The 25,910-nt window shown below is 38.5% G+C and overlaps 1 protein-coding gene and 1 long non-coding RNA gene across 2 annotated transcripts in view; one reads left to right on the top strand and one right to left on the bottom strand.

Moving 5' to 3' along the window:
- The window catches only part of LOC130542049 (uncharacterized), an 80,971-nt gene that overhangs the window by 30,740 nt on the left and 24,321 nt on the right, over positions 1 to 25,910 (top strand). The gene's annotated exons all lie outside the window — the stretch shown is intronic.
- MDFIC (MyoD family inhibitor domain containing) overlaps positions 21,319 to 25,910 on the bottom strand; it is an 85,882-nt gene continuing 81,290 nt past the window's right edge. The window contains 1 exon segment of the mRNA XM_026509730.4: positions 21,319 to 24,003. Coding sequence (XP_026365515.3) covers positions 23,756 to 24,003 — 248 coding nt within the window. The 3' untranslated portion in view covers positions 21,319 to 23,755.

Genomic DNA, 25,910 nt, shown 5'->3' with positions numbered 1-25,910 from the left:
TGGATGAAACCAGGCCGTCAGATAAAAAGGAGAAAGAACAACTTTGCCTCCATGGCCTCAAGACTTTTACTTTGCAGAGAATAACCATCGAGGGTTGAACTAGTACCTAAGTAATTCTTTTCCACAGCGTTGACTTGCAGCTCAACCACGAACAGGAACATCTGCTCAATGGGCTTAGCTAAGAAAGCTGACAAGCAACCTGCAGAAAGCTTGGGACTTCTGAGCTGCCGGCGATCCATTTGGCGGCCGCGTCGCGGATGGAGAGATGAATCCCATGCAAAGGAGTGAAAGAAACCAAAGAGCAGGCGAGAAATGGACCGACAATGGGAAATCAAAGGGAGAGATGAGGCGAGATTTTCCAGCATTCCGAGAAGTTCTAATGGACGGGAATCTCTCCTGGTTTATGTCTAGAGAGCTACAATAAAAACGGAATCTCTGCTGCCTAGTAAGAATGGAAATATGGAAGCGCTTGTTAGTGGGTCAGTCCTGGGAAAAAGCAATTATAGTAAATTTAATCACCTAACACTATTCTGTTGGCCATTGAGTGTAAGATAAAACTTGCTACAGACAGCTCTCACGAGGCGATTCTGTGGGCCCAATCACTGGAAGGACACATGCCTTTCGGTCTTTGAAGCCGGTCAGGGAAGTGGAGAATTGAGGGTACTGTTAGTAAACTCACCCTTGAATTTCTCAGAATGCCAGAGTACTTAGACATGTCAGTCAACAGTGCGGACTCGGTCCCGTCAGTTCTCTGAAAGCACAGTTTTCAGAACACCTACACGCCGTTGGGGAAAGAGAGAGGGCGAACTTGGGTAAGTTTGGTTGGATTCAGTTAGCTGCTGTTTTTGTAGGACAAATAAAAGAAATGAGAACTGTACACAAACCAACATTTCTGAAGCTAATACATAAAGCTACTCCAGAGTTCTGGCAGATCTGACGGCTTGGGAGCAAGGATGTTACAATCAGACTTCATCGCAGAAAAGATATAAAATAGGATATTTTACTTTTTTCATTTTTAACTTTTCCAATTTAAATTGTTAAAAATTATGGGAATGTTGCAATGCTAACATGTCAATAAGAAGATAAAATTTAAAAATGAGTTCAAAATGTTCTTTGTTATTAATCATCTTGTAGTGAAATAAAAGTGAATACAATGAAGACACAACCAACTAAACTTATTTTCTTCTTCAATTCAAAGTATTGGGCCACAACTTCAAATCATATGCAGACAGTAATAATTCTTGAGTTGTCTTCATAATAAGGGACTGGTGAGATAAGAAAACTTTAAATCAGTATTTATTACCCAAACGTATTTAAACCAATATCTTTCATTTTTCTTGTATCAAATCTATTTTTTTTTTCAAATTAAAACTGCTAATAATCAAAGACCTGTATAAATTCACCTGCTATTCGAATTCTGTTTTTGACAGTTCATATTTAATAGTTGAAAAATGCTGTGTGCTTGGAGGATCAAAAATTGTGAATGCCCATACGGAAACCATGTGCTAATACATATAACTAGTCATAACTGTTGTATTCAAATAATTTTAAAGATTCAGGATGAATGATTTTTGGTTTTGCATAATGCAGAATTTCAATATAAATGAGTCATTGGTTTTAAAATGATTTTAAAATATCTGGCTTTTAAATATTGTTAGGATTTTTCCCCCTGCCATAAAAAGTAGAGATTTTGGAAATACAGATTAGAATCCTTTTAGTTTATTTTTTTATAATCTCAATTAGGGACAACCACTGTTAAGTATTAGTATATTTCTGGAGGGAGGGGGAGGGAAGGAAGAAGGGAGTGAAAGAGAATATTATCATACTGAGGACTGGCTGACAAAAAAAAAAAAAAACAATATATTCTTAAATAAAAGATAGTGATACTTTGCTTGTAAATATTTGTTATAACAATTTGCCCAATTAGCCATTTGCCTAATGTGTTTTTGTGTCTCTGGGTAGTAGTCATTTACTTTTTTGCAAATTCACATTAGTTGCTCTTCCTCTTAATGACTTCTTCCCATTGCTTTTAAACTGAAAGTCACTACAGATTTATATAAAAGGTGTGACCTGAACTGAACCTTTTTTTTTTTTTTTTTTTTTTTTTTTTTTTTTTTTTTTTAGAAACCATTCTCAAACGTTTACTTTCAGGATCCTTTTACTCTCTAAAAAACTAGTGAGAATTCCAAAAAACTTTTATTTCTATTGGTTTTATCTGTTAATAGTTTCTATATACACAACGAAAACCAATACATTTTTAAAAAATCTGCACATTCATTCAAAAATAGCATTAATAAACTCTTCATATAGTAACACAAATGGCATGTTTTTGTGAAAAATAACAATAATTTCTAGGAAAAAAAATCAGGAAAAAATTTTTCATTAATTTACATTTTTGTTAATCTCCTTCATGTCTGGCAAAATAGAAAAGAGCCAGAGTCTAATGTCAACTTTTTATTCAATCTGTTGCAACATGGTGTTTTGGCTGAAATATAGGAAGAAAATTCAGGCTCACAGGGATATGTTGAAGAAAAAGGAGTATTATAATAACCTTTTCAAATAAGCATGGATATTCTTTTTTGATCACGCACACACACAGATCTGAAGCATGTCAGTAATCTTTTTGTACTGTTTTATTAAAATCCATTGACTTACCTAACACTTTGCATGTTGTTTTTTTTTTTTACCTATACATGATTTTTTAACGTGATTCCTTGGTCTTTGGAAAACTTGGATCCTTGAGTTATGCAGATTTTTCGAATGTTGACATTTTCCTTCTAAAATATTTTTAAAATCACACTGATTGCTATCTTGGCTGATTTCATAATTAAAAAAAAAAAAGATTTTGAGTATTGAGTACAGGTTTTCAAAAACTCTAATTTTCATTTGAAAGCATTAATGTTACTGGCAACAAATACCCCCAGCAGTGTTCCTTGAAGTAAGAGATCTACTTGGTCCATTCTGAAGATACTACCTGCCACATACCCAAGTCTGAGTAACTAGTTCGTCTGTTAGTAATTACTTCGTGTAAAAAAAAGGTGTACCAGGAAACGAAGTGGCTTGTTCAGCTTACAACTCAATCACACACGTTTTTCCTCAAGACTGTCCTTGCTGCTTGCAGAAGTGTTCGTCCAATTTTGTCAAACAGTTTATTTTAAAAGCCTTGTGCCTAAGGGTTGAGATTCAGTATTAATAATTATTACTGCTTCATGAAAGATATTTTCAAGTGAAAATGGCACCTTCTTTTAATTTACATGGGGGTTCATTCCAGAAAAGTGCACAGTAAGCAACATTGCTCTCTTTCCTTGTTTACAGCATCAGCCTCCCAGCTGTCTCCTTGTACCTACTCTATTCCCCAAATAATAATCAAATGACGCTTTTAAAACATTAAATCATTCTTTCAAAGCATAAAGTCTAGGAAGGAAAAACAATGCGTGGGGAAGTGTGATGAATACTACCATAACCAAGTGATGAATGTTAATATCATAAAGGTCATAAGGATATCCTAAGAACTTGATACGACCTGACTGGATAGGCACTTCACCTCTGTGGTATTCTTGACAAAATTGTCAAACTTCGTTGTAATTGTGAGCTCAACATCAGACAAACCCAGAGTGGGGGACATAGTACAGGATAACTTGTCCACTACTGCTCAAGACTATCAATGTCATGAGAGACAAGGGAAGATAGACAGTCATAGACCAGAGGAGACTGTGAAGCCATGATGACCTAAAGTAACTCAAAGCATGGACTGGGTCATGGGACAGATAAAAGACATTGATGGAGAAACTGATGAAATCCAAATAAGTCTGGAATGTGCTTAACAGTAAGGCATCAACGTTGGTTATTTACTTTTGACAAAGATGTCATGTAAGGTGTTAACAATGGGGGAAACTGAGTGACACACATATGGGAACTCTTACGGCTGTCCCTGCAGCTTCTCAGTAAATCTGAAACTACTCCAAAAAAAAAAAAAAAAGGAAAAACTTGAGGCAGCTCATTTTACTGTTTTGCTCAAAATTCTCCATTTGCTACTCATCTCACTCAAAGTTAAGCTTAAGTGCTTAACAATCCCTATATAATCTGGCCACCCATGAACTTTCTAATATTTTTTCCTAAGTAGTCTTTCCACACCTCACTTCGCCTCAGTCATTCAGGGCTCCGTGATGTTTCTCTAACACATAAAGCATTCATCTGCCCCAGGGCCTTTGCATTTGCTTCTTCTTCTGCCAGATAGCAGCATGATTTATTCCCAGCCTTGCTTTAGATCTCTGAACAAATTTCACCCTCTTAAAGAGGTTTTCTTCAATTGTTTTATATAAAATAATTATCTGTCCCACTCTGGCATTCCTTATTCCATTAACTCTGCTTTATTTTTCTCTATCTGATGTAATGTCACCAGCTGCTATGTTTACTTGTCCATTTTTGTATTTCTTCCCCCGGGAATGCAATCTTTTTGAAAGTACGGACTTCATTTTGTTCACTGCTATCCTTTAGCATTTAGAACAGAACCTATGTATAGCTAGCAATAAATATTTTTTGAATAATAAGTCAACAATAAAGTATTCATGGGTTCAATTCAAAACAAGTAATGTAAGTAATAACTTTTTTTTTTTTTTTGCTATAAAGCGGCCAACCATTATTTCTTGGGAAAACCAGTAACTTATTCTGACACTGTGCCTTTGATTAATTTTATGTGTTAAAATCTTTTGATGATATTAACTAGCAGCTTTTAAAAATGTCTCTTCTTAGCAAAACAAAATAGTCAAAAATCTTATGTTCTCAAAACTGTTTCTGGAAATTTACTGGTCAAAGACATCGAAAAGCTTGGTTTTAAACTTCCATATGCTACAAGATTCTAGAGAGATTCAGAAAAAAAATATGCTAGATATCAATATGGAAGTACATTTCAAGAGATATGGTCATTCATGTAAATATTACTGATGTGAAATAGAAACACAAGTTCTCTATCTTGTAATTCCAGTGATTCTTTCTAGAATCAGGTGGGGAAAAAAAAAACTTTTCAATAAATCTTCTCTAAGGTCATTATTTATATGTATCTGTAGAACAACAACAATAAAAAAAACAGGCTGGGAATAGATTCTAGGTCTTTTTCTAAGAAAGTCTTAGTTAAAGGATGTATTTTTTTTAATGTTTATCTTATTTCCCCCCATATGAATATGTAGGTCTGCTGTTTTTAAATTTGTATAGTCCTTATTTTACTTCACATTGGCACTAGGTAAGTGACAATCTTAAGTAAAAAGTACACAATATTAGAGAAAAAGTCCTTCAGGGTCTGATTGCATTGTCCTTCACTAATTGTGCCTAACAATTTATTCAAAGTTTGAAACCTTTTAAAAAAAAAATAGGTTTTACACCGTTTATAAATAACAACAGAAAATTAAAGGCTGTGTTACTGTATTTTGAGTTACCGTATTTCTTAAAAGACAAATTATTTTCTTTAGACATTTTTCAGACTTCTGAATGATATGAAGCTTTCCCTGGATTCGGAGCTTTATTTAAATGTTATTATTTTTTTTTTTTTATGTTTATATTGGGGATCCACGGATGTTACAATCTAGCTGAAGAAAAAGATTGTGGTTCAATTTTTAATATTTATAGAACTGATAAACTTCAAAAAGTAAGCATACTGGTTCCACATCCCTCCTGCCTCCATTGTCCCACCTCCTAAAGAGCTGGGTCTAGATTCTGGGTAATTGTGACTTGGTAGACCTGACAGTAGGATTTTTTATATATAGTAAGTAAATATTGCTTATAAAGTCATCAAATTATTAGGGCATGGAAGAAAGTTCTGAGGCTGGAAATAACAATAACTTGCTCTCCTAATAGAAGAACTCCATTGATTTAAACTCAGCTCAAAACTAATCCTAAACATTAGGTATCACAAGGTATCAACCTTGTGAAAGACTACAACAAACACATTTCCACAATTCTGTATAAATCAGCTTTTTTTCTTTTTAACTACAAGTTTGTACCTTTTGACCACCTTCACCTGTCTTGCCCCCCGCCCCCAGTCCCTTGCCACAGGCCACCACCAATCTATTCTCTGTATCTGTGAGTTTCAGGGTTTTTTGCGGGGGTGGGGGGTGAGATTTGGTGTTTTTTAATTCCACATATAAGTGAGATCATATGGTTATTTTTCTTTCTCTCTCTGGCTTATTTCACTTAGCATCCTCAAGGTCCATAGAATTTCCTTGTTTTTTGTGGCTAATTAATATTCCTGTGTGTGTGTGTCCCACATTTTCTTTATCCATTCTTCTATCAGTGAACACTTAGGTTGTTTCCATCTCTTAGCTATTATAAATAATGCTGCAATGAACATAGAGTTGTAGATATCCTTTTGAGTTAGTGTTTTCATTTCTTTCAGATATATACTCAGAAGTGGAATTGCTGGATCATATGATAGTTCTATTAATTTTTTGAAAAACCTCCATACTCCTTTCCATAATGGCTGTACCAATTTACATTTCCACCAACAGCACACAAAGGCTCCTTTTTCTCCACATTCTTGCTAACACTTGTTATTTTTTGTCTTTTTCATACTAGCCATTCTGACTAGTGTGCGGTGATATCTCATTGTAGTTTTAACTTGGGTTTCTTTGATGAATAGTGACATTGAGCATTTTTTCGTGGACCTGTTGGCCATCTGTAGGTTGTCTTTGGAAAAATGTCTGTTCAGATTCTCTGCCCATTTTTTAATCAGATTGTTTGGGTTTTTTGCTATTTGAGTTGTACAAATCAGCTTATGTGATATTTATGTCCAGTGAAGGTGGCATTTTAAGTTCATCCTTTGGAATCTTTCTTTGCTTGAAACACATAGCAATGTGGAAAACAAAATATATTTTTTAGCAAAAGAGGCGATATATGACTAAATTTGTGTGTGTGTGTGTGTACATATATTAGCCCAAAACAAGCTAAATGCCTCTGTGGAATAGCCTTCTACAACAGGTGTGCAAAGTGGTAAGAGAAGCCACAGCTGTGAGCTCACTGGGTTCCGGACCCCGACCCGGGCAAGGCGGCAGGAAGTTCATTTACTGTGATGTAATGACATTCGTCAGCCTCGGTGCTTAGAACAAAGGGCTGGGATATTTTTTCCAACTCCTTGCCCATGTCCCCCCTGTGCTTTGAAAGGAGGGTGAAAATAGTTGTTTTGGATCCCTAAGGATAGTGTGGTTTAAATGATGGAATATACCTTGAGAGCCAGGAGGGAGGAGACTCAGATTTGAAGCCAAGCCTGAACCCAACCCAGATAATTGGCTCAATGAATCAATTTGAAATGCCCTCAGTCCAGAGTCACTAGTCATCAACTTGAGACCTGATTCTGACAAGGTGGCCCGAGGAGGCCAGATGGAACAACTCAAAAATTCCTAGACAGTAGAAAGGGAAACCTGGAATTGAGAGAGGAAAGAAATTAAAAATGCATCCAAGAGGAAAGGACAGAATAAGCATTCAAAACATATGAGAAAAGCTACCTTACAGAAGACAACCAACAAAATCAAACTTCAGGAAATGAATTCATCAGATAAAATAATAAACGAGCAGCTTGTCAGTGACTTTGGAAGTTTGGTTCAGGCCGTAAATGGCCCTGGGAACGTAACGGAGGCGGCAGAACGTGTCCCACCTCGACCACGAATGGTCACTGGTAGGAGAAGGTTGAACGGCGTTCGTACCAGGAAGTTGCGCGCGCTCGTCTGCTGGGAGACAGTCCGCCGCGGCACTTCTTACCTTTCCACGCGTCTTGCAAGGATGTTTGTCTAATGAATAACCTGGGAAGATGGAGCTGTTATCTGGAGCACAGGCCATGTTTACTCTCCGGTATAATAAGCATAATATCTTCCTCTAGGGCCAAAGTAAAGCCGGTCTGCTGACTGCCAATCCGTGACGATTTGGGTTCTCTGAGCGTGGTCAGGCCACAGCGTATGCAGCATTGCCGGTCCTTCTTTATGTTGCCCTGTGGGGACTGGAGCTGAGGGAATTGGTATAAACGCTGAGACCCCTGGTACTGCTATTGCTGTTAGTATAAAACTTCTTTGTCACTAACCCGAGAGTCTCACGTCAGCTGCCAGCATCCACGAAGCTGTGGCAGGCTAGCTTTCAACTTGCAAATAGAGTAAAATCTCAGACCCTTCACAGCTGTTGAAATTGTGAGAAAGTTGAAATCTCTATGATATGAGATGGAAAGATCACCAAGGCACGCTAAGGAAAAAAAAAACAAGAGCGATAATGTATTCTGAATATACACGCATAACACGCACACATATTTGAGCCCAACATAGATAAGTATGTAAATATTTAAAAAATTCTGGAAGGATACATAGAAAATAATAAAAAATGATTACTTCTCTATTGGCAGAAAAGGATGCGAGGTACCCGAGTTAGAGGTGGGTGGGACAAGGAATAGGGTACTGAGGGGAGAAGTATTCAAGAGGTTGGCTCATGATCCATTCAGTCTCGCTGGGGGTGGGGAGCACCACTGGGAGAAAGGAAATACGGGAAAGTGAGCTGATCTCAGCTCCTTGCCAGTTGGACTTAGATAGATACTGACTAATACTATTTGGTAGGTGAAAGAGAACTTCTCCACAGAATTCTTGCAGTAGGGAGTCTCTGACTGAAGGATGACTGTAGTAAATAAACTCAGAATTGATGGATTTATAGATTTTAGAGAACGTTCCATAAATTCTAGAACTCCTTTGGGTATAAAATGTAGATGTTTCATAACTTCAGTGTTCCTGACTTGGTAGCCTTAGGGAGGGACAGTCTTGGATCTCTCTGTAACAACAGCTTCGTAGCTGGTTTCCCTTTCTCCCTTCTGTCTCCATCCTTTCTAGTGTCTTCCATTCTCTTTGCCCACATGACTTCTCTCATACACAAATCTGAAACTATCTTCTTGCTTTAAGTTACAGCACATAGAATAAAATTTGAATTATGTGGCCTGGCATAAAAACCCCTCTTGACCACAACTTGTATTTGCAGTCTCATCTGCCGCCCTGTCCCTCCTGTTGAAGTCATTTTTCAGCCCCATGGAGGAGGCTCTGGTGTTGGGACACACCGTGCTCCTCACAGCGTCAGCTGTTTGTGGATGCTGTGCCTTCTGCTTGACTGTCCTTCCTCCTCTTTGTCGTCTTGGGAAACTGGAAATCACCTTTCAAGAACTGGGGCAAAATAACACTTCAACAGAATTCTTGTTCCTGCCAAGCCTCAGTCTTGTGCAGTCCCATACCATGTTCGCATTTCTGTCTTCTGACCAGGCATTTTCATAGTTTGTTCCCATCTTTATTTCCCTCCATCTGCTGTGTGCTCTGGAAGCGTGGGAGCCAACTCTGATTTATCTTGTCTTCCCAGCGCCCAGAAAAAGTGGCCACTTAGGTGTGCCGAACTTAACTGAATAGTACTGAGAACATCAAGAGAGAATTAGGCGTTGAGGAAAAGCACAGGGAAGAGAGGACGTTGGGTTTAGGAGGGGATGTCTATCAACAGGCAGTCGGGGAGAGGAAGATGAAGAGCGATGAATGAAAATAGAGTTGGGATGTAAGAGGAAGGCCAGAGTCATTAGAAGAAAAAGGTGTGCAGATAGAGTGTAGAGAGAAGAACTCGGATGATGGAGACGGATGGTCAAGCTCGGGGATGTTACTCTGGTTTACAAAACAGCCGCACACGTCATTAGTGCTCAGTGTCCTAAGTACTGTGGGTTATGCCAACTGCTGTGCTCTCCGGATTCACTTAATGTTACAAACTATTCTTTAAGTTGTCTACATAAAGGCACCGTAATGTGCAATGGAATGTGAAGCGATTTAAATAATTTCTATTTTGAAAATATTTTACAAGCTGGAATTTGCCTTTTGAGAATGTCGATGCTCCAGGCTTCTAGCTCACAAAGAATGTGGGGCATCGGTTTCTGAGTGTTTCCTGTTTTACCTGATCTAACAGCCAGAGAGGGAGCCCCAGGAGCAGTGGTATCCGGCTGCCAAAGACTCTGAAACTCTCAAAAATTAAAAAAAAAAACTTGACATGCTTCATCATATAAGTAACTTCAAAGGAAATAGATTTGATTTATAGTGTTAATTCCCCTTGCTAAACTATGGCAGGCAAGTAGAAAAGATGAGAGAACTTTTTTGATATTAATATAGGAGAGATGCTGCAGATACCAGACCTGTTACGATGTCCGCAGTTTCTGAATTCCTGTGAGAAAGGATTTCCCGTAGTTCCAATAGAAGGAATTTTCCCTATGAATGCAGTGTTCTTTTTCACTGTCCTGTAGACATAGAGATATAATATTCTGTCGTGCCACAATTTGGTAGTCTTAGAAATCCTTTTTTTTTTTTTTTTTTTGATACGTTGCCAATAGTCTCTTCATAGTTTCTTAGTAGAGTGTAATTGTATAATCTGTTCCCTATCATGTCTTCTGCTTAGCTGGGCTATTTTGCCATGGGTTTCTCCTCTTAGACATTTCTCCTCTCTTCTCAGGTCTCTATTATAGTCAGATTTTACTAGAGAAGGTATCAGGAAACCTTCTAATCAGCTGTTGGGCACATTCCATGTAAGTTGTTGTGTCAAACAAGGACACACACACTAGAAATTCATTCTTTTCTGGGATCTTTTCATACTTAGATCTTATTTTTTTAATACTTGGCTTACCTGAATGTGATAGAAATTTGTATTTCTAGCTGAATGGAAAGCAGCCAGAAGACAGAAAAGGGAAAGTGGAAAATGATACAAACACACTTTCCGGACTCAGTAAATAGTATTGACACATTGCAACTATAAACTTAGAGATTGTATGATTTTTATTCTCCCTCGATGAAGTTCAATATAAGTTATTAATGTTTCTGTGTCAGATTATATACGTGTGTATGTGTGTGTGCGTGTGTGTATACACGCACACACACACACACACACACCAGTTTCTCCTGTTAGCTGGTAAGAGTTCCTAGACCATAAACCATCCCTGCGAATCGATTCCACACTCCCTCAAATATGACTTCTCATAAGCCAGGTCCTTTAAAAATATAACATTTGATCTATTTCTCAGACTACATGTCAAATCAGTATCCTGCAAACAGAACCCTTTAACTGTGTTCTTAGAGCCCGGTGCTGAGAGGAGAAAATGTAATATATCTGTGCTACATCTACATTCATGCCATGGTGCGATTTTGAAACCGCTTTTATCTGCCACATTTCTTAAATGAAGGCGGCAGCTAAATTTTATGGTAGTTTAACTGTGAACCTTGCACACAGTGTTGCCTATGTGGGTGCGGCCCTTTGGTATGATTAAGGCAGGGGTCTTTATTCTGCGTCTTAGACTTTAAAAGTTGCTGCGGACATAAGAGGCCTATCATGTGGCCATGTCTACACCGTAAAATCTTTCCAAAGTGCGCAGCAAATTCTTGGTAGAATTCATAAGCCTTTCAAGAAATAAGAGTAGAATTCTGCCTGGTATTTGGAAGGAGCAGAGGAGACTGTGGTCTACCTGGGCTCCCAAAGACACTGGATGCGAATTTTCCCACAATTCTTGAATGGTTTGGAACTAATCTGCCAGTTGTTGGCATCTGCTGCCGTCTGCCTGTCCTGTACGTCCCGCTCAAGGAAAGCACAGATTCCGCTCTTTAAATGGAGATGGCTAATATTAAATATTTTGAGGCCAATATGGTTTCTGTTAGAGTTCAGTTAAATCTTGCAGAGAAGTTTACCGTTAAGCAGAGAAGGGGCCACAGATAAACAACTTCCCATATGAGTACGTTTAAATGGCTTAGAAAGGGATTAGGTTTTAAATATCCTCATACGTTTTTATAAATGGAGCGTGCCGGAGCCCTTGCCGCGATGCTGATACACTCCTTGCGTCGCTCACGGCCAACAGTGCCTCTTCCGGAGCTGTTGGGATTCCGTGAGCGACATCCACTCTTGGCAGACCCTCCGCGGAGTAACCCGAGCTCACGCGTGCCTAGCACAGTCCCAGTCATGACAGGATTCTGAGGGGACTGGAAACCCTACCTCAATACATTTATTTCTGTTTTTCAACATACAAAGCAATACTTTGGCATTGTAATGCGATTCTTGACAGGGCTAAGGTAAATTCATCATGCTACACTGAAATGTTGCTGGCAGATGTCTACTCTGTAACAATCAAATTGTGTGTACTGTGATCTGTGACAACTGCAGTGTTACTGCTGGTTGTAAAACTCACAAGTGGAATACTTTATTCATGCAAACTTGGAATGTAATTATGCAGTGTATTATCCCACCATGTTTTTTCATTCAGAAAAACTTTTTGAAGACAATCTGCCAACTTCCAATAATGGGAATATTTTAGTGCATATAGAAATAGAACTTTCTCATCACAAAGATGTGCAGGCATTTCAAGGCTTTGGTAAGATACAAAATCATACACTTGTTGAAATTTAAGATTGCATACAAGTGAAGTGTTTACTCTTTTTAAATATGAACTTTGCTCCCCATGGAAATGGTCGGTTGTCCCAGGCAGATGCTCTTCTTGAAAGAAGAAATGATTACAGTGCTGACATGATGTACCAAAATAGTTTAAAAATAGATGTTTTGGGATAGCTTCTGCTTAATTATATGTGTCACACATACACTGCAGTCTAATTGATCATAGTTGAGGTCAAAGAACCTAAAGTTTGATTTCAAGGAAAATAATCGAAATGAACGACAGCTCTGACTCTGACACATGAGAAGCCCCAGCACGTGACTCCTTCTGTTCTGTGACACGAGCTCTGAAAACAAAACACCCAAGGAATTGAAACAGACAACATTTTAAGAATCTGGCAAATGTAAATTTTTATATTATGGTTTGGATTCCCATTGCCTTGTCCTCCATACTTTCATCAATTAATACCTGTTCTGATGAACAGATAAAAGCCCTTGGTTCGCTCTTTAGGATCTAGTTGCCAGATGCAAATCACACTACTGTCTGGGCAGCTGCCTTGCCCTTCCCTTCAAGTGCCAGCTGCTAGCAGGAGGGACCAAAGGAACCCAAGTGGCTTCTTTTTGCCCTGATAGCTCCCTTCTCCCTGATTATTCTTAGTAAGCACCTGTATTTTAAAGACCTTAACATTTAATTAGTATTTGCAATGTGAATTTAAATATTTACATTTTAACGTAATTATTTTTTAAGAAAACAGTCTAATTCTATGATCCTTTCACTATTTTTGTTTTTTTGTGAAGAATAAAATAGTTAAAGCAGGTTTGGGTCTTTTTTTTTTTTTTTTTTTTTTTTTAGAACTAAGGAAACATAATGTGTGAAGCACAGAACTTAGACAAATTAGGCAACCTCTCAGGGCCAGTAAACACCCTCCCAGACGAACACAAAACTTGGAACCTGCCCAATTGAAAATATGAATCAGGTTGTGCAAAAAGACAAAGGCTGGCAAGAATATAACTTTGAAGATTAATTCACTAATTTTGGAGCTGCTGGAGGCCCACCAAAGAGATATGGGTCATGCATTACCTAAGACTTATGATGGGAAGTAGACTTACTCATTAGGGCAATTAAAGAATGACTCATTTAACCAACAGTCAGTAATCAGTAACTGGGTAGTGATCGGTTTAGCTAAAAATGATCAAACCATTATGTGTATAGTTAAGTGGAAATTGTCCTCTCTTTCAGTTATTATGCTTTCAATCATCATCCAGTGTGTTGCGGAAATACGTGTCTGATTCTGCGCGTTGTTATTCATGCACACACACACATACATATTCATTAATTCATGTATTAATTTAACAAGTATATGTTACTTACATGCCAGGAACTCCAGAGATCCTTTGTCCATGCCTCCTTACTCCTGTTTTCCTCCTACTTCTTCCCCACAACCCCTGGCTACATGCATTAACATACATACGGTATTTTCTCACTGGTTCACCACCAGAACACCATGTGTACTACCATTCCCATCATGTGAACCCTAAATGGAATTCTGAAGAAGTTCCCTAATATTGGTGACGCTGTTGATAAGCACTTTCAGACCCATTATCTCACTGACTGAAAACATTGACATTTGTGGCCTGATTAGTAGACTTTCAAACTTCTGTGAACTTGACTTTTAAGTAACATCCATGCAGTTGGTGTTGTATGCAAGCACCGGGCACGTGTAACGTGTCCATTTTCCTCGGACAGTCTCTGAGTTCTCTTCCAGAAATGTATTTAATTCAGTCCCTCCCCCACCCCCACCTGCTCCTGCAGTCAGTGCCTCAGTCAGGCCCTCACCATCTTTTGTGTAAATGAATACACGGTCTTTTAACTGCCTGCTTAAGTTCATCTTCAGTCCCCTCTAATCTGTCATTCATAATGCTGCCCCAGTAAAATTATATTAAAATATAAATTTGATCCCGTTTCCTTGATTACCATCCTCAAAAAGCTTCACGTCTGAGTTCAGAAATCTTCAGCAAAGCATTTGTGGTGCAACCTTGTTGGACTCTGTTGTTCTTCTTGCCCTCACCTGTACACTATCCTTTTAATGTTACTGCAACTTGAGAATGAACAGATAAACTGTTTATTCTTTATCTAATCCTGGTTTGAGTAATCCCTCCTCTGGGAAACCTTCCTGGCTCTTCCAGGGAGCCTTAGTCACTCCTGCCTCTCTACCCTCACAGCAATTCTACCTGTCTCTTAACTCTTGAATTCTGTCAACTCAATGTGCATTCTCTGGGAACTCATTAACGGACACCTTGCTGTCACTACTCACAGCACAGGGTCGGGCACACACAGGTGACCAATAAATGCTCCTTGACTTATTGGGTGGATATTTGAGGTACCAAGTGAAATGTTGTCATTTACCAACCTCGGGTTGAACTGGAAAACTAAGGCTGATGTTGGACCTACTTTAGCTTAAAACTATCTGATTCTGAAGGCATACAGATGACAAATTAAGTTGTTTTATTATCTTTGTTTACATTCGTATGGAGTCTCTAAATAAGACCTTTCTGGAGGGACTGATTTCCAGGCTAAGATTTCTATTGTGGGTCTGCTTACATTGATAATGATGTTGAGTCATTCCAGGTTGTGTGGAACAAAGTTAAACTCATCAGCTTTAGGGATCTTAGAGTTCTGTAAACTCCACTATAAATTTTGGATGACTCATGGTAATGATTCCCTCTCTCTTTCCCTCTTCCACTGCCAGCTTGTTACAGTGTCAGATGTTACCATGCAGATGGGTAGTCATCGAACCCGAAATTGCTAAGTTAATTTCTGGAGTGTCTAGTGTAGTTCTTGTGATACTGGATTTGACTGTCCATGCTAAAGAGACAGACATCTAAGAAACCACCAGAGTTTACATTTTTTGGATAAATCTGAGAAACACATGGTAAGATTGGATTCGGACGTGTGCATTTGCACACACACAAGCTCACTCTTACTACCTCATTAGAGTACTGGCAGAAAACAGATGGCTCCCTCAAAGGCCTTAATTAAAGAGCACTTAATAAAAGGGACTGTTCACAGAGGAAGAATCAGTTGTAAGATAACCAACAGGGGAGCCTGAAGTGCCAGAAACCAGCAACAGTGGGAGACGCTACCTCTCCATGCCTGACAGGGCAAAAGCAGGCAGCCGTAGCTGTAGAGAAAGAGGACTACATAGCAGCACGTTGATGTCAGGGAATGCAATTGTAAAGCTCATTACCTGGCAGGAAGGGGGCCAGGGAGTGGGGTAGGAATGAATACCTCGACCTCTCTCTCCTCCCACCTTCTGATTTTCCATCAATGCTTGCCATCAGCCAAAGCCAACTGGAAACCAGAAAGCAAGGGAGCCTGGCACAGAGAGAGAGAGAGAGACAGAGAATAGACCTAGGGAGACAAATGGGGAATGACCAGCAAACAATTCATGAAGAACATCCAACTCTTGATTCCTTATCCATCCAGGGGAAAAAAAAGACAGCTTTGATAAGTAGCCACAAGATAGTGAAATATTGTGGATTGATGGACTTTGGGTCAATGCATGTGATGAGAGTTAAGTAGTACAGTGACTGTGATTTTCAGTCTCCCCGGGAGCCCAGGCTAGGACACCACTCAAGGTGGCAGAGATGGGACACAGGAAATAAGGCTGGTGAGACTTCAGATCCCCATGTCCTCAGGCCAGCTTCAAGCTAGAGCGGTTGTGATTGAATCTATTATTATATGTAATATTTCTTAAGCAAAATACGGTTGTAATAGCAAGATGTGGGACTAGACATCAGGTTTCCCACGTCTAAGGGAACTACTTTATAAATGAACTTAAGCAATCCATTGTTTCATCTGCGAAATGGAAGGAAAAATGCATATCCTAGATGAATCACAGGGTTGTAAAGATCAAATGGGAAAGTGGAAATGGCTTCCTTCTGAAAAGTTAAGCAAGCTCTACAAATGTCAGGCCCTGTCACTTCTGGATACTACCTTATAAAGCTGGTCCCTGAGTATATGCTTGCAATCATCACATCCTCTCTCAACTATCTGTTCTCTACACATGGAGCACTTCACTCAGCTGCAACTTAAACAGCACATACAAAGAAAAGATAAGCAGTAAGAAAATCCAAATGTGTTGGCAATATCGCTGCATGTTAACAAGAAAGAACTAGGTTCACATTGAACTCCGTTTTCGTGGTGCAAACCTCTCCTTTCCATAGGTCCTATTAACTTCAAAGGGAGCTCCGTGCATGTAAATGATTATATTTATTGGATGCGCCAACTCCTTCTTATCCTCCGGGCACAATTAGAAATATCATAGAAAAATGAATGTCAGAGACATGGATCCATATTTGATATTCTATGGGAAATTTCCCATGGTTACAGATGTTAAAAATCCTGCCCAGTGGTCCAGTTACGAGTGTGTATTATTTCTGCTTCTATCTTTAGAATTATTTTTTCTCATTTTAGAATACTTTTTTTTTTTTTTTTTAGATTAAAGGAAAAAATGTTCTCCTTAGGTCCAGATAAGCCAGTGATAAAATCTTGGCTTATACAACTTGGTGTGGTGATAAAAATTTGGACTGTGTAGCCCTGCTCTTTCAGGAAACTGTTAGTGCTTCCCTGAGATTCTATCATTAATACTTACAGCAATCCTGTTCCTACTTCAAGTTCACTCTGGGACCTGCTGGTTGAGTCAGTGTCTGGGAGCTAAATTCCTGGATGCCCAGTTTAATATTACATCCACTAAACTACGCTGTAATTTCAAGGTTTGTTGTAAATTCAGGCCATTATTAATATTCTTATTAGGTAGCTATAAACTGAGGTTTTCTCCAGTTGAAATCGCCACAGTCAATGAGAACAGGTGGTAGGTGGATGAAGAGCTGCACTTTTCACACCTACTTGCTGTTTGTTTGCTTTAAATTCAGTTGTCTAGGAGCACCTGGCTGGCTCAGTCGGTGGAGCGTGCAATGCTTGATCTCGGGGTTGTGAGTTCGAGCCCCACGTTGGGTTTAGAGATTACTTAGAACTCTTAAATATAAATTAATAAATAAATAAATTCAGTCATCTAATGGCTCTTGGTGGATGTGTCTCTGGAACTAATTCTGAGAAACAACTTCTGTCCTCGCCCAGACTCCTCAGTGAACGTTAAGGGCCTCGCAAGTGGTACAGATATGGCTCCTCGGCCATGTGTATTATTATACATTCTGTACGACACAGACACCATGTGTGTTATCCATCCAGGAGGGCAGGTTAAACCTTTAACTGTTCATTTCTTTAAAGTGACAAAAAAAGGGAGAAAAATGGAAGAATCCCCTCAAATCATATATGTAGAACGCTGATGAAAGAGAAGATGTGTACTATGAAAAGATGAAAACCTTTACTGGAAATGTACCCAGACGAGGGCTGGGGTGACAGCTACAGAGACTCACCTGATACTGTGAGAAGCAATTGGATTTACAAAAGAGTCGTTCTAAGTAGTCTTACAGATAAAACCATATCCACAAAGTAATGTGGATCCACTGTGAATTATTCGTAAGAAATGAGTAAGCAGAGAGTCTAATTTTAGTAAATATTGATAGAGTAAAACAATCCAAAGTATATATAACAATCATATTTCTAGTGAAAATGTGTGTAAGTGGGTTTATTTTGAAAGGAAAAGTCCTACTCCCAGTGTCATAACCAATTAAATTCTCCAGGTAATGACCCCATTTGCATAGTGAGCGGAACCCACAAGTGGGAATTTTAATGGGCACACCACCTGAGTAGAGTAATTGAGAGTGACACAACTTGAACTAGTTTTGTGCTTACCCCACTGAAAATTCTACTCATATTATTTTTAATGTCAAGCTACAAGTCAAATTTCAAGATGATGGATTTGTTCTTTTTTAAGCACCGAGTTTGAGTAAAAGAAATGCTTTAATTCTGTTATGCATTGCATATCTTTGCTTTAACTAATCGGTGCTTCTGATTCTCCCCGTTGCTTCATTTTCTTCAGTGATTGGAATTTAATTTTATTCATTAATTTGTGAATAATTAGATAAAAAAAATAATGTCCTCAGCAGCCAAATTGCTTTTGGATTGCAATTTAATGTACTTTTACCAGAGTATGTATTCTCGTTAAGCTGGCATAATAGTTTACTAAAACATAATTGTGTAAATATGCCCAATTATTCTTTCTGATGATCTAAGAAAATCTCATAGAATATGTATTCGCGAGTATTTCCCTCCTCCTTCGCCTCCACACCAATAAAACGCCCTTCCTGCAGAGCTGATCACAGATGCCTTGTCATCTGAAGGTGTTACTTTTAAAAGATATTCTCCTTATCTCTCAGGCACTATTCATGTCCCCGAAAGAATTGTGCATTCTGATTGAGGGATCATATGACGTCCGCATTAAATTATATAATAAAGGTGATCGCAAGACTCTAAGAGTCAGACACACATGATGAACTGTGCTTTCTAGGTTTTGAGATGACATTTTAAAACTTCTTTTGTTTCACTCTCAGATTGCTTGAGATCCTAACTATTTGTAGGTGTTTGACACCACTCCGCCACATCTGTAATTGGCATAGCATCCAGCAGACAGGCTCTGTACAGCTTTACACTGCAACCTACCAAGTTAAGAAATGTATTGGTTCAATATAAAACAGCAGGCTGTTTTTAGACATAGTTACTAGTGCACAAGCTTTAATATGGCTTGGCTTCATCCTATAATGAGGTCTTTTGGTTCCCTGCTCAACAGGCTTTTCTTCCTCTGCAAAAGGCTATGAACCATGTCAAGTGGAAGCTGCTTTTGTACACCCTCTTTCTTGGCTTTGGAACGTAATTCTTTTGCTTCTACCCCTTCATGCATCAGACAGAACTTAAGAACCTTTTCAATTTTTCAAGCTAAACTTAGAATTTGTTTGAATTTGCTTTTTTACTATTTTCCTAATAATTACATTCTCAACCGAACCTCACACAAAGACCCGCCTGGAAGTGAGCACTTAATTGCAAAGCTGCACTTTGTCTTTAACACATGTTATCTAGACCCCATGTCGGTCAGGTGTCAAAGGACGGTGATCTACCGGCATTTCTTCACGGTCACTTCACAACCGAGTGCAGCACTCGGTGTTAAAGCACCGAGGGGAGGGCTCGAGGGCATAAATAACAAACAGAACCAGTGGCCGCGGTTCAGTAGGAAGGCAGGGAACGACTCCTGTTGACGTTTGGCAGCTTAGGAGCTCCCTTGTCACACCCTTGGCCCAGTTTGATCAAGAACGGGGTGGTGCAGCTTTCTGCCTGCCTAGAGATCCTGCTTTCTAGGTGGGGCGCGGCTGCGGCCGTGCTCATAGTCCTTTCCACTCCAGATTGCCTGTGGACTCCATTAAAATTCGAACGTTTATATGGTATAAATGGGGTGGTCGAGGGAGCAGTCGTTGTTGGGAATTGTGAGATGTGAAAATTCATGGTGGATTTCGTCACCACCGATCGCTCTTGCAAAATCACCGTCCACGTCAGGGTTGCGTCGTAATGTTCTCCCCTCCTCATACCCACTTCCACAGAATCTCTAATATTAAAGAAGCAAGTAAGTACTAACAGTTCTCTCACGAGAGGTGCCGAACTTCTTACCTAGGTTGAAACTATGTGAGGGTCCCGACTCCATTCAGGTACCTTGAGAAAACGGGCACTGGAAATTTATAGCGGGACATGGAGAGGAGGGTTACAGGGACTCCCTTGTAAAAATGCCTGATCAAAAAATGTAAACAGTAAGTGTGGCATGAACCCTGTTAATATGTTAACCACTCTTATGGTATGATTTAGGGGGCCTGGGTGGCTCAGTTGGTTAAGCTTAAGTCAGGACCCCAGGATTCTGGGATCGAGTCCCCAGTCGAGTCTGCTTCTTCCACTCTCTGCCCCTCCCCCTGTTGGTGTGCTTGCGCGCACGCGCGCTCTCTCTTTATAATATAAAAAAAACCTTTTAAAAAAATGGTATGCTTTACTACGTTAGTGTAAAAGGAAAAGAAAAACGGATAGTGTAGTATTTGATGAAATTTTATCTTTCCTGTCAGATTAGATGTAATAAACCTGCAGGCCTACAAATTACAGGTAATTGGTAAGGGCATAAAGGTCTTGAATACTTTGAAAAATAATATCATTAATAAATAAACTTATTCATTAGGTGTTTGGGTAAGTCTAAGCATTTAAACTGGAATTCCAGAAGGCAAGCCACAGACTCAGGACTCCAGTCTTATTTATGTTAGGCAGTGACTTTGACATTTATAACATTAGAATCTAGGGCACTGATAGAGGTTGTATGGATAAAGAATGGAAAGTTATTACATAAGGTTGCCTTGGTTACTCCTTGAACTGTTCAGAGAAATCCTAACTACTTTAGGTGAGGAAAAAGGATATAGTTGATAGACTGTAAGAACACAAAAATAAAATTATATTCCTAAATAGCCTTCTAAAAAGTGATTTTGGGGGGGTTAAATACTATAAAACATTACCTACTACTTAAAAATTGCACTGCTAAAAACCCTAGACGAAAATACTTCTGATGACTTAACTTTTGGATGAAATTCATTAAATCTAATACCCGATTTCATAGAGTTTTTTTGTGTTTAATCTCAGTATACATATTAAAAATAAAATTACCTTTGTTTCCATTTACTTCCTTTGGAATTATCTCCCCGCTTCTAAAAACCATTTACTTAAGACTATGTTTTAAAATCATATATTAACTATGATTTGCAGTATAAACGAATCTGAATCTTTCACAGTTCATTTAGGGGCATGAGTCATGTGATTTCCATAAGCATATTAGGAAATCTCCAGAAAGGGAAGTAACAAGATAAAAGCCTCAAGTTTTAAATGATAGTCAAATTCATTCAAATATCAATGTATCAATTAGGTAGAAAATATGCTAAAGCACAAAAGAGAACTTTTTTTATTTCAAAATAATGTATTCAGGATAATACAGGTCCAGTTTAAAAATATTAAAGGTTAAGTTTCCACATTTCAAAAGAGACCAAATCTATAACTGTAAACTATAGCACTTAGTCATGATGGCCATGGAATTCAACAAAACATTTTACATACAGAAATTCTAACGTGTACTGGAACTATTTTCACATTTTCCTACTTTGGTTTTTTTCATTTTTAAAAATCATACAAGATACTTTATGGAATGACTAGAGTAGACAATAGAGGAAAAGTACTGTGAATATAAATATGAAAAAAATTCTATCAATTAATGTTCTCTGTTACGGAGAAACATTACTTTAAAAGTGCTAATATTTTCATTGCAAATAGTGGCAGAATATATTTAAATATTAGACAAACCACTTGGTTGAAAAATCTTGCAAGATAAAAAGTGACACATCTTAACTCCAGGTCATCAGAAGGTGTTATATGTTGATACACAGATGCTATTCTTCTTATAGATACGCATAAGTTAACCTGGGGTATACGTAAATATTCAGATTCTTGGTTACTATGAAATGGTACAAAGATGCTCTTATATTTAATGTAACAAAGACACTTTTTAGACAAGAGAAAGACAGCTGTTTCCTATAATTCTATTTAAACCCGACAATTTAAAGGTGTGTATGTGTACACGCACATAGCACTGAAAAAGGGGATTCAGGAGTTTGCTTTTTTTTTCTTTTCCCCCTTTAAGTCCTTTAAGTAATGACGGAAGTAGAAGCTAGGTTTTATCTCAAAGGAAAAACCAGAGGTGACATTCCCATGCTTTAGGTTTAAAACCTTCCTTTAAAAGGCTAGGTTTGCTAAAGGCTTCCTAAAAATAGGCATTTGTTTTCATTATCAATTATCATTATCAATTTGAATTTCAGCTAGAAGAACTTTAACTATTAATACAAAAGTATCCTTCCAGAATGTCTACGTTAAATCCAACCAAACTACAATTCTGGGAAGATCAGGCTTAGTAGGAGAGCACATAGTATGGAAATCTATTCCCACGTTCATCCGGGCTACACCAGTGTCTATGTCTTACTAACTATATACTTAAGTCGATTATGAGACTATTTCTTTACACTTGCAGCACTGTGATAACCTGCTGTGTTGCTTTAATTTAACAAAAAATTGCAACACTGAAATCTGGTCACAGTAGTGGATGTACCATTTCCCACTGCATTAAGGAAGAGTTTACATTTAAGATGAGCGGTGTTTATAAAACATTGGTTTTATAACCTCCCTCTCCTAAAAAAAAGACTGAAAGCTCTCCAAAAAAACCCAAAAAACAAAATGCTTTTGAATAAATCAAAATCAGAATACTGGGATTTTAATGTTTAAAAAATCACCTAATTTAAATGCATTTTGTCAAAAGTATTCCACATTCTTTATAAAATGGAGCTATTTTAATAAAACATTATATTCTTATCAAATAAAAAATTGCATATTTTTAATTTAAATTTATTGTCTTTAAAAAAAAAGCTGTATTCTTGCAACTGAAGAAAACACATACGTAAGGCATTTTTCTTTTAACAGCTTAAGGGCACACGCAGTTCAGGCTCCCCACCTAAAACTTGGTCCTAAATCTAATTCATCCAAGCCGTAAGAGGGATCACTTGTCCCAAAAGGCCTCCTCAAATGCACCTTTTCCTTGAAGCCTTGGGCATATGCCAGTAGACAAGAGCTGTTCTGTTCTGTGTATTCCTAGAGCCTTTTTAGTGTCTCTCTCGCATAATCCTCACTTCAGTCTGATGCCTTGAGGAACGGTTTGTACTTGACAGGTCTCTTTCCTCTGCTAAACTGTATACTCCTCTGGATGGGAGTTCAGCGGCATCCGTCTCTGTGTCTGAGCAGGCCATTACACACAGTAGGCGCTCAATGTCTGTTGAACAAGTGGAGGAAGGGAGAACCCAGCACGGAGCTGAACACTGGGTATCCGACAACGGTGTGGGTTTGTTTCCCAAAGTCACGTTAATTTAAAAGAAGGGATGCTTACTTTCAACCAGGAACAGATGAACATCAAAAATAACTGTGATTTAAATACCCACAGAGAAATAATACTTTTGGAACAAGAGGCTCTTAAGAATGGTTAAAAGAAACAGAAACATGCATAAAAAGGAGGAGACATTTGGCTTTTTTTTTTTTTTTTTGGTCAAAATGTCCCTCAGTCATTGTAACTTACTAAGCTTAAAGAGTAGCTAAAATTTCACATATTAAACCACGTAGATTCGGTTAGAGAGAAAAGGCTTTCAGAGATTACATAAAGTAATGAGTTAACAGTGCAAATACTTGGTTGCTTCATGAGAATCTTACCATGTGCTTTTCTGCCCCCTTAAAAGAAAATTTTTTTAAAACACTCCAGTTTTAACACAAACAGAAGATAAATACCTATGAAGGAAAACAAATTCCACAGCATTCCATACAGATTTCCAAACAGTCCGATGACTCACAACAGGCATCCATGATGCCACAATCCATGTCACAAGGGCAGTTACAGTCCTCCCCCATTTCGTCTCCACAGCAACAGCAGCAGGCTTCCGAGGTGCACAGCCCACAGGAGGCTTGGCCCAGGACGATATTGCAGAGGGTGAGGAATTCACAGAACAAGCAGGCCAGGATACAGTGGACACAGCAATCTTCATTTTCCATCGGGAAGAGACCCCGTAGTGAGAAAAAGAATGAGAAATGATCAGTGGACGGAATGATAGAAATTGCTCAAAATAAGTAATCCAGAACACCCCCCCCCCCCCCGCCACATACAGTCTTAGAAGTCTTCCTGTGGGCTGGAAGCTCCCAAAGAAACTTAGATGTTAGAAGAGCAATCTTTAGAAGTCGATTTTGCGTTCAGAAAACAAGCAAGCGACCCACCGAAAAGGTGTTTGTTACGTGTGTGTGTATGTGTACGCATGTGTGCACGTGGCTGAGATTTTGTTATTCTCACACAGTGTGCAGTGGGCTTAGTCCTAGGTGCTACTTCTCTGTGCCTCCTCCGCATCTTCCCTATACCCTAACTCTCTCCATCGCACAGGCTGAACACTTCTGTGACGGCGAAGTCCTTCAGAAACAGACATTTGACTGCTCCACCCACCTGCTCCAAAGCTGGAAGGAGAAAATATTCAGTATGATACATTCAGTAGAGTCCCGAGCTTTTCCAGGATTATATTGTCATCATGATTTGTAAGATAATTGTTACAAAGATACCATTCTAAAGAGCTAGGTTTATTATCATATGAAGAAAATAGTTACCTGCCAGAAAGCCAGTTCTGTTCAATATGCCTTCACAGAAATATGAGTATTAACTAGTTCTAACACTTGTGACCTTAACTTTCTACTTCACTAGGGAATGTTTATATTTCAAGGCTGAAAGGGGAATCTACAAAAACTCACTTGATGCTCAAGAACCTTTAACTGAGTATTCTTAAAGCCCTAAGAAGATTCTTGAACATAAGATTCTTTATATAGTCATCATAAAATACACCATACACAGAAGTATTTGTATTGGAGCTTATCAATTTTAAGAGGGGAAAGAATGGCCATCCCACCCAGCCTTAGAAGGAGAGGCTTACATCTCGAAGGCTTCTTTGGTCCCTTCCTAAGTAAAGTTTCCTCTCCCGAAATATAATCAATGTCTTGAATTTTGACTGAATCTTTCCCTTACTTTTCATTGTACTTTTCACAACAGTGAATGTGGAAACATCCCTCCGAAAGCTATCAGAAAGGGAAAGGGTACCTTATGAATTCCCGTGAGTGGTGTTATTTGCTCAACCTTGTTTATTTCTCCTCAGTGATCCATGTCGCTATAGTTCACTTATTTTCTGGGTGTAGAGTATCCCCAATTGACTAAACATACCATAATTTATTTATCCATACTATTTATGAATATATGTGTCATTTCCAGTGTTTTTGCTGTTCCAAATATTACTGTTTGGAACAGTTTTGTGCAAGTGTCCTCCAGCTCACAGGCTAGGTCACTAGCAGAACTGTTGGCTCACAGGACACGCAAACTTGTTTCCAAAGCCATTGCTCCGAAATGTACTCCCCACAACCAAGTTTGAGAATGCCTGATATCCACATCCTCACCGATCTTGGAGACCGTCCTACTTTCTTAAATGCCAGTTAGTTGAGTGTGAAAGGGCATCTCATGGTGGTTTTATTTTGCATTTACATCTTCACTAGAAAGTCTGGACATCTTTCCGTTTCTTCTTCTTTGAAATAGGTGTTCAGGCCATTCATGTTTCCCCTCACTTTTCTAATTATGCTTTTTTTTTTCTTACTGATTTGTAGAAGTTCTTCATATATTTAAGATACCAGTCCTTTCTCAAAAACGACTGTTTGCTCTCAGTATGTAGCTTTTCTTAGGTGAAAATAAAATAACAAGTGACAGATGAGTTGATTTTTAGACTTTGAGAGTTTAAAATAAAAAAGAGAAATCCAAATCAAATCTTGTAGTTAGCTAGAGGTACGGGGTTGATTACATGGCTGAAGAGGCATTAACAAGATTTGGTAGCAGAATGAAATACAAAGTTTCAATGTCTGACTCAGA

Source organism: Ursus arctos, unplaced genomic scaffold (assembly GCF_023065955.2).
Source record: "Ursus arctos isolate Adak ecotype North America unplaced genomic scaffold, UrsArc2.0 scaffold_3, whole genome shotgun sequence".
Classification (NCBI taxonomy): domain Eukaryota; kingdom Metazoa; phylum Chordata; class Mammalia; order Carnivora; family Ursidae; genus Ursus; species Ursus arctos.
Note: the sequence above shows the minus strand (reverse complement) of the source record. Positions and strands in the feature narration are given on the sequence as shown.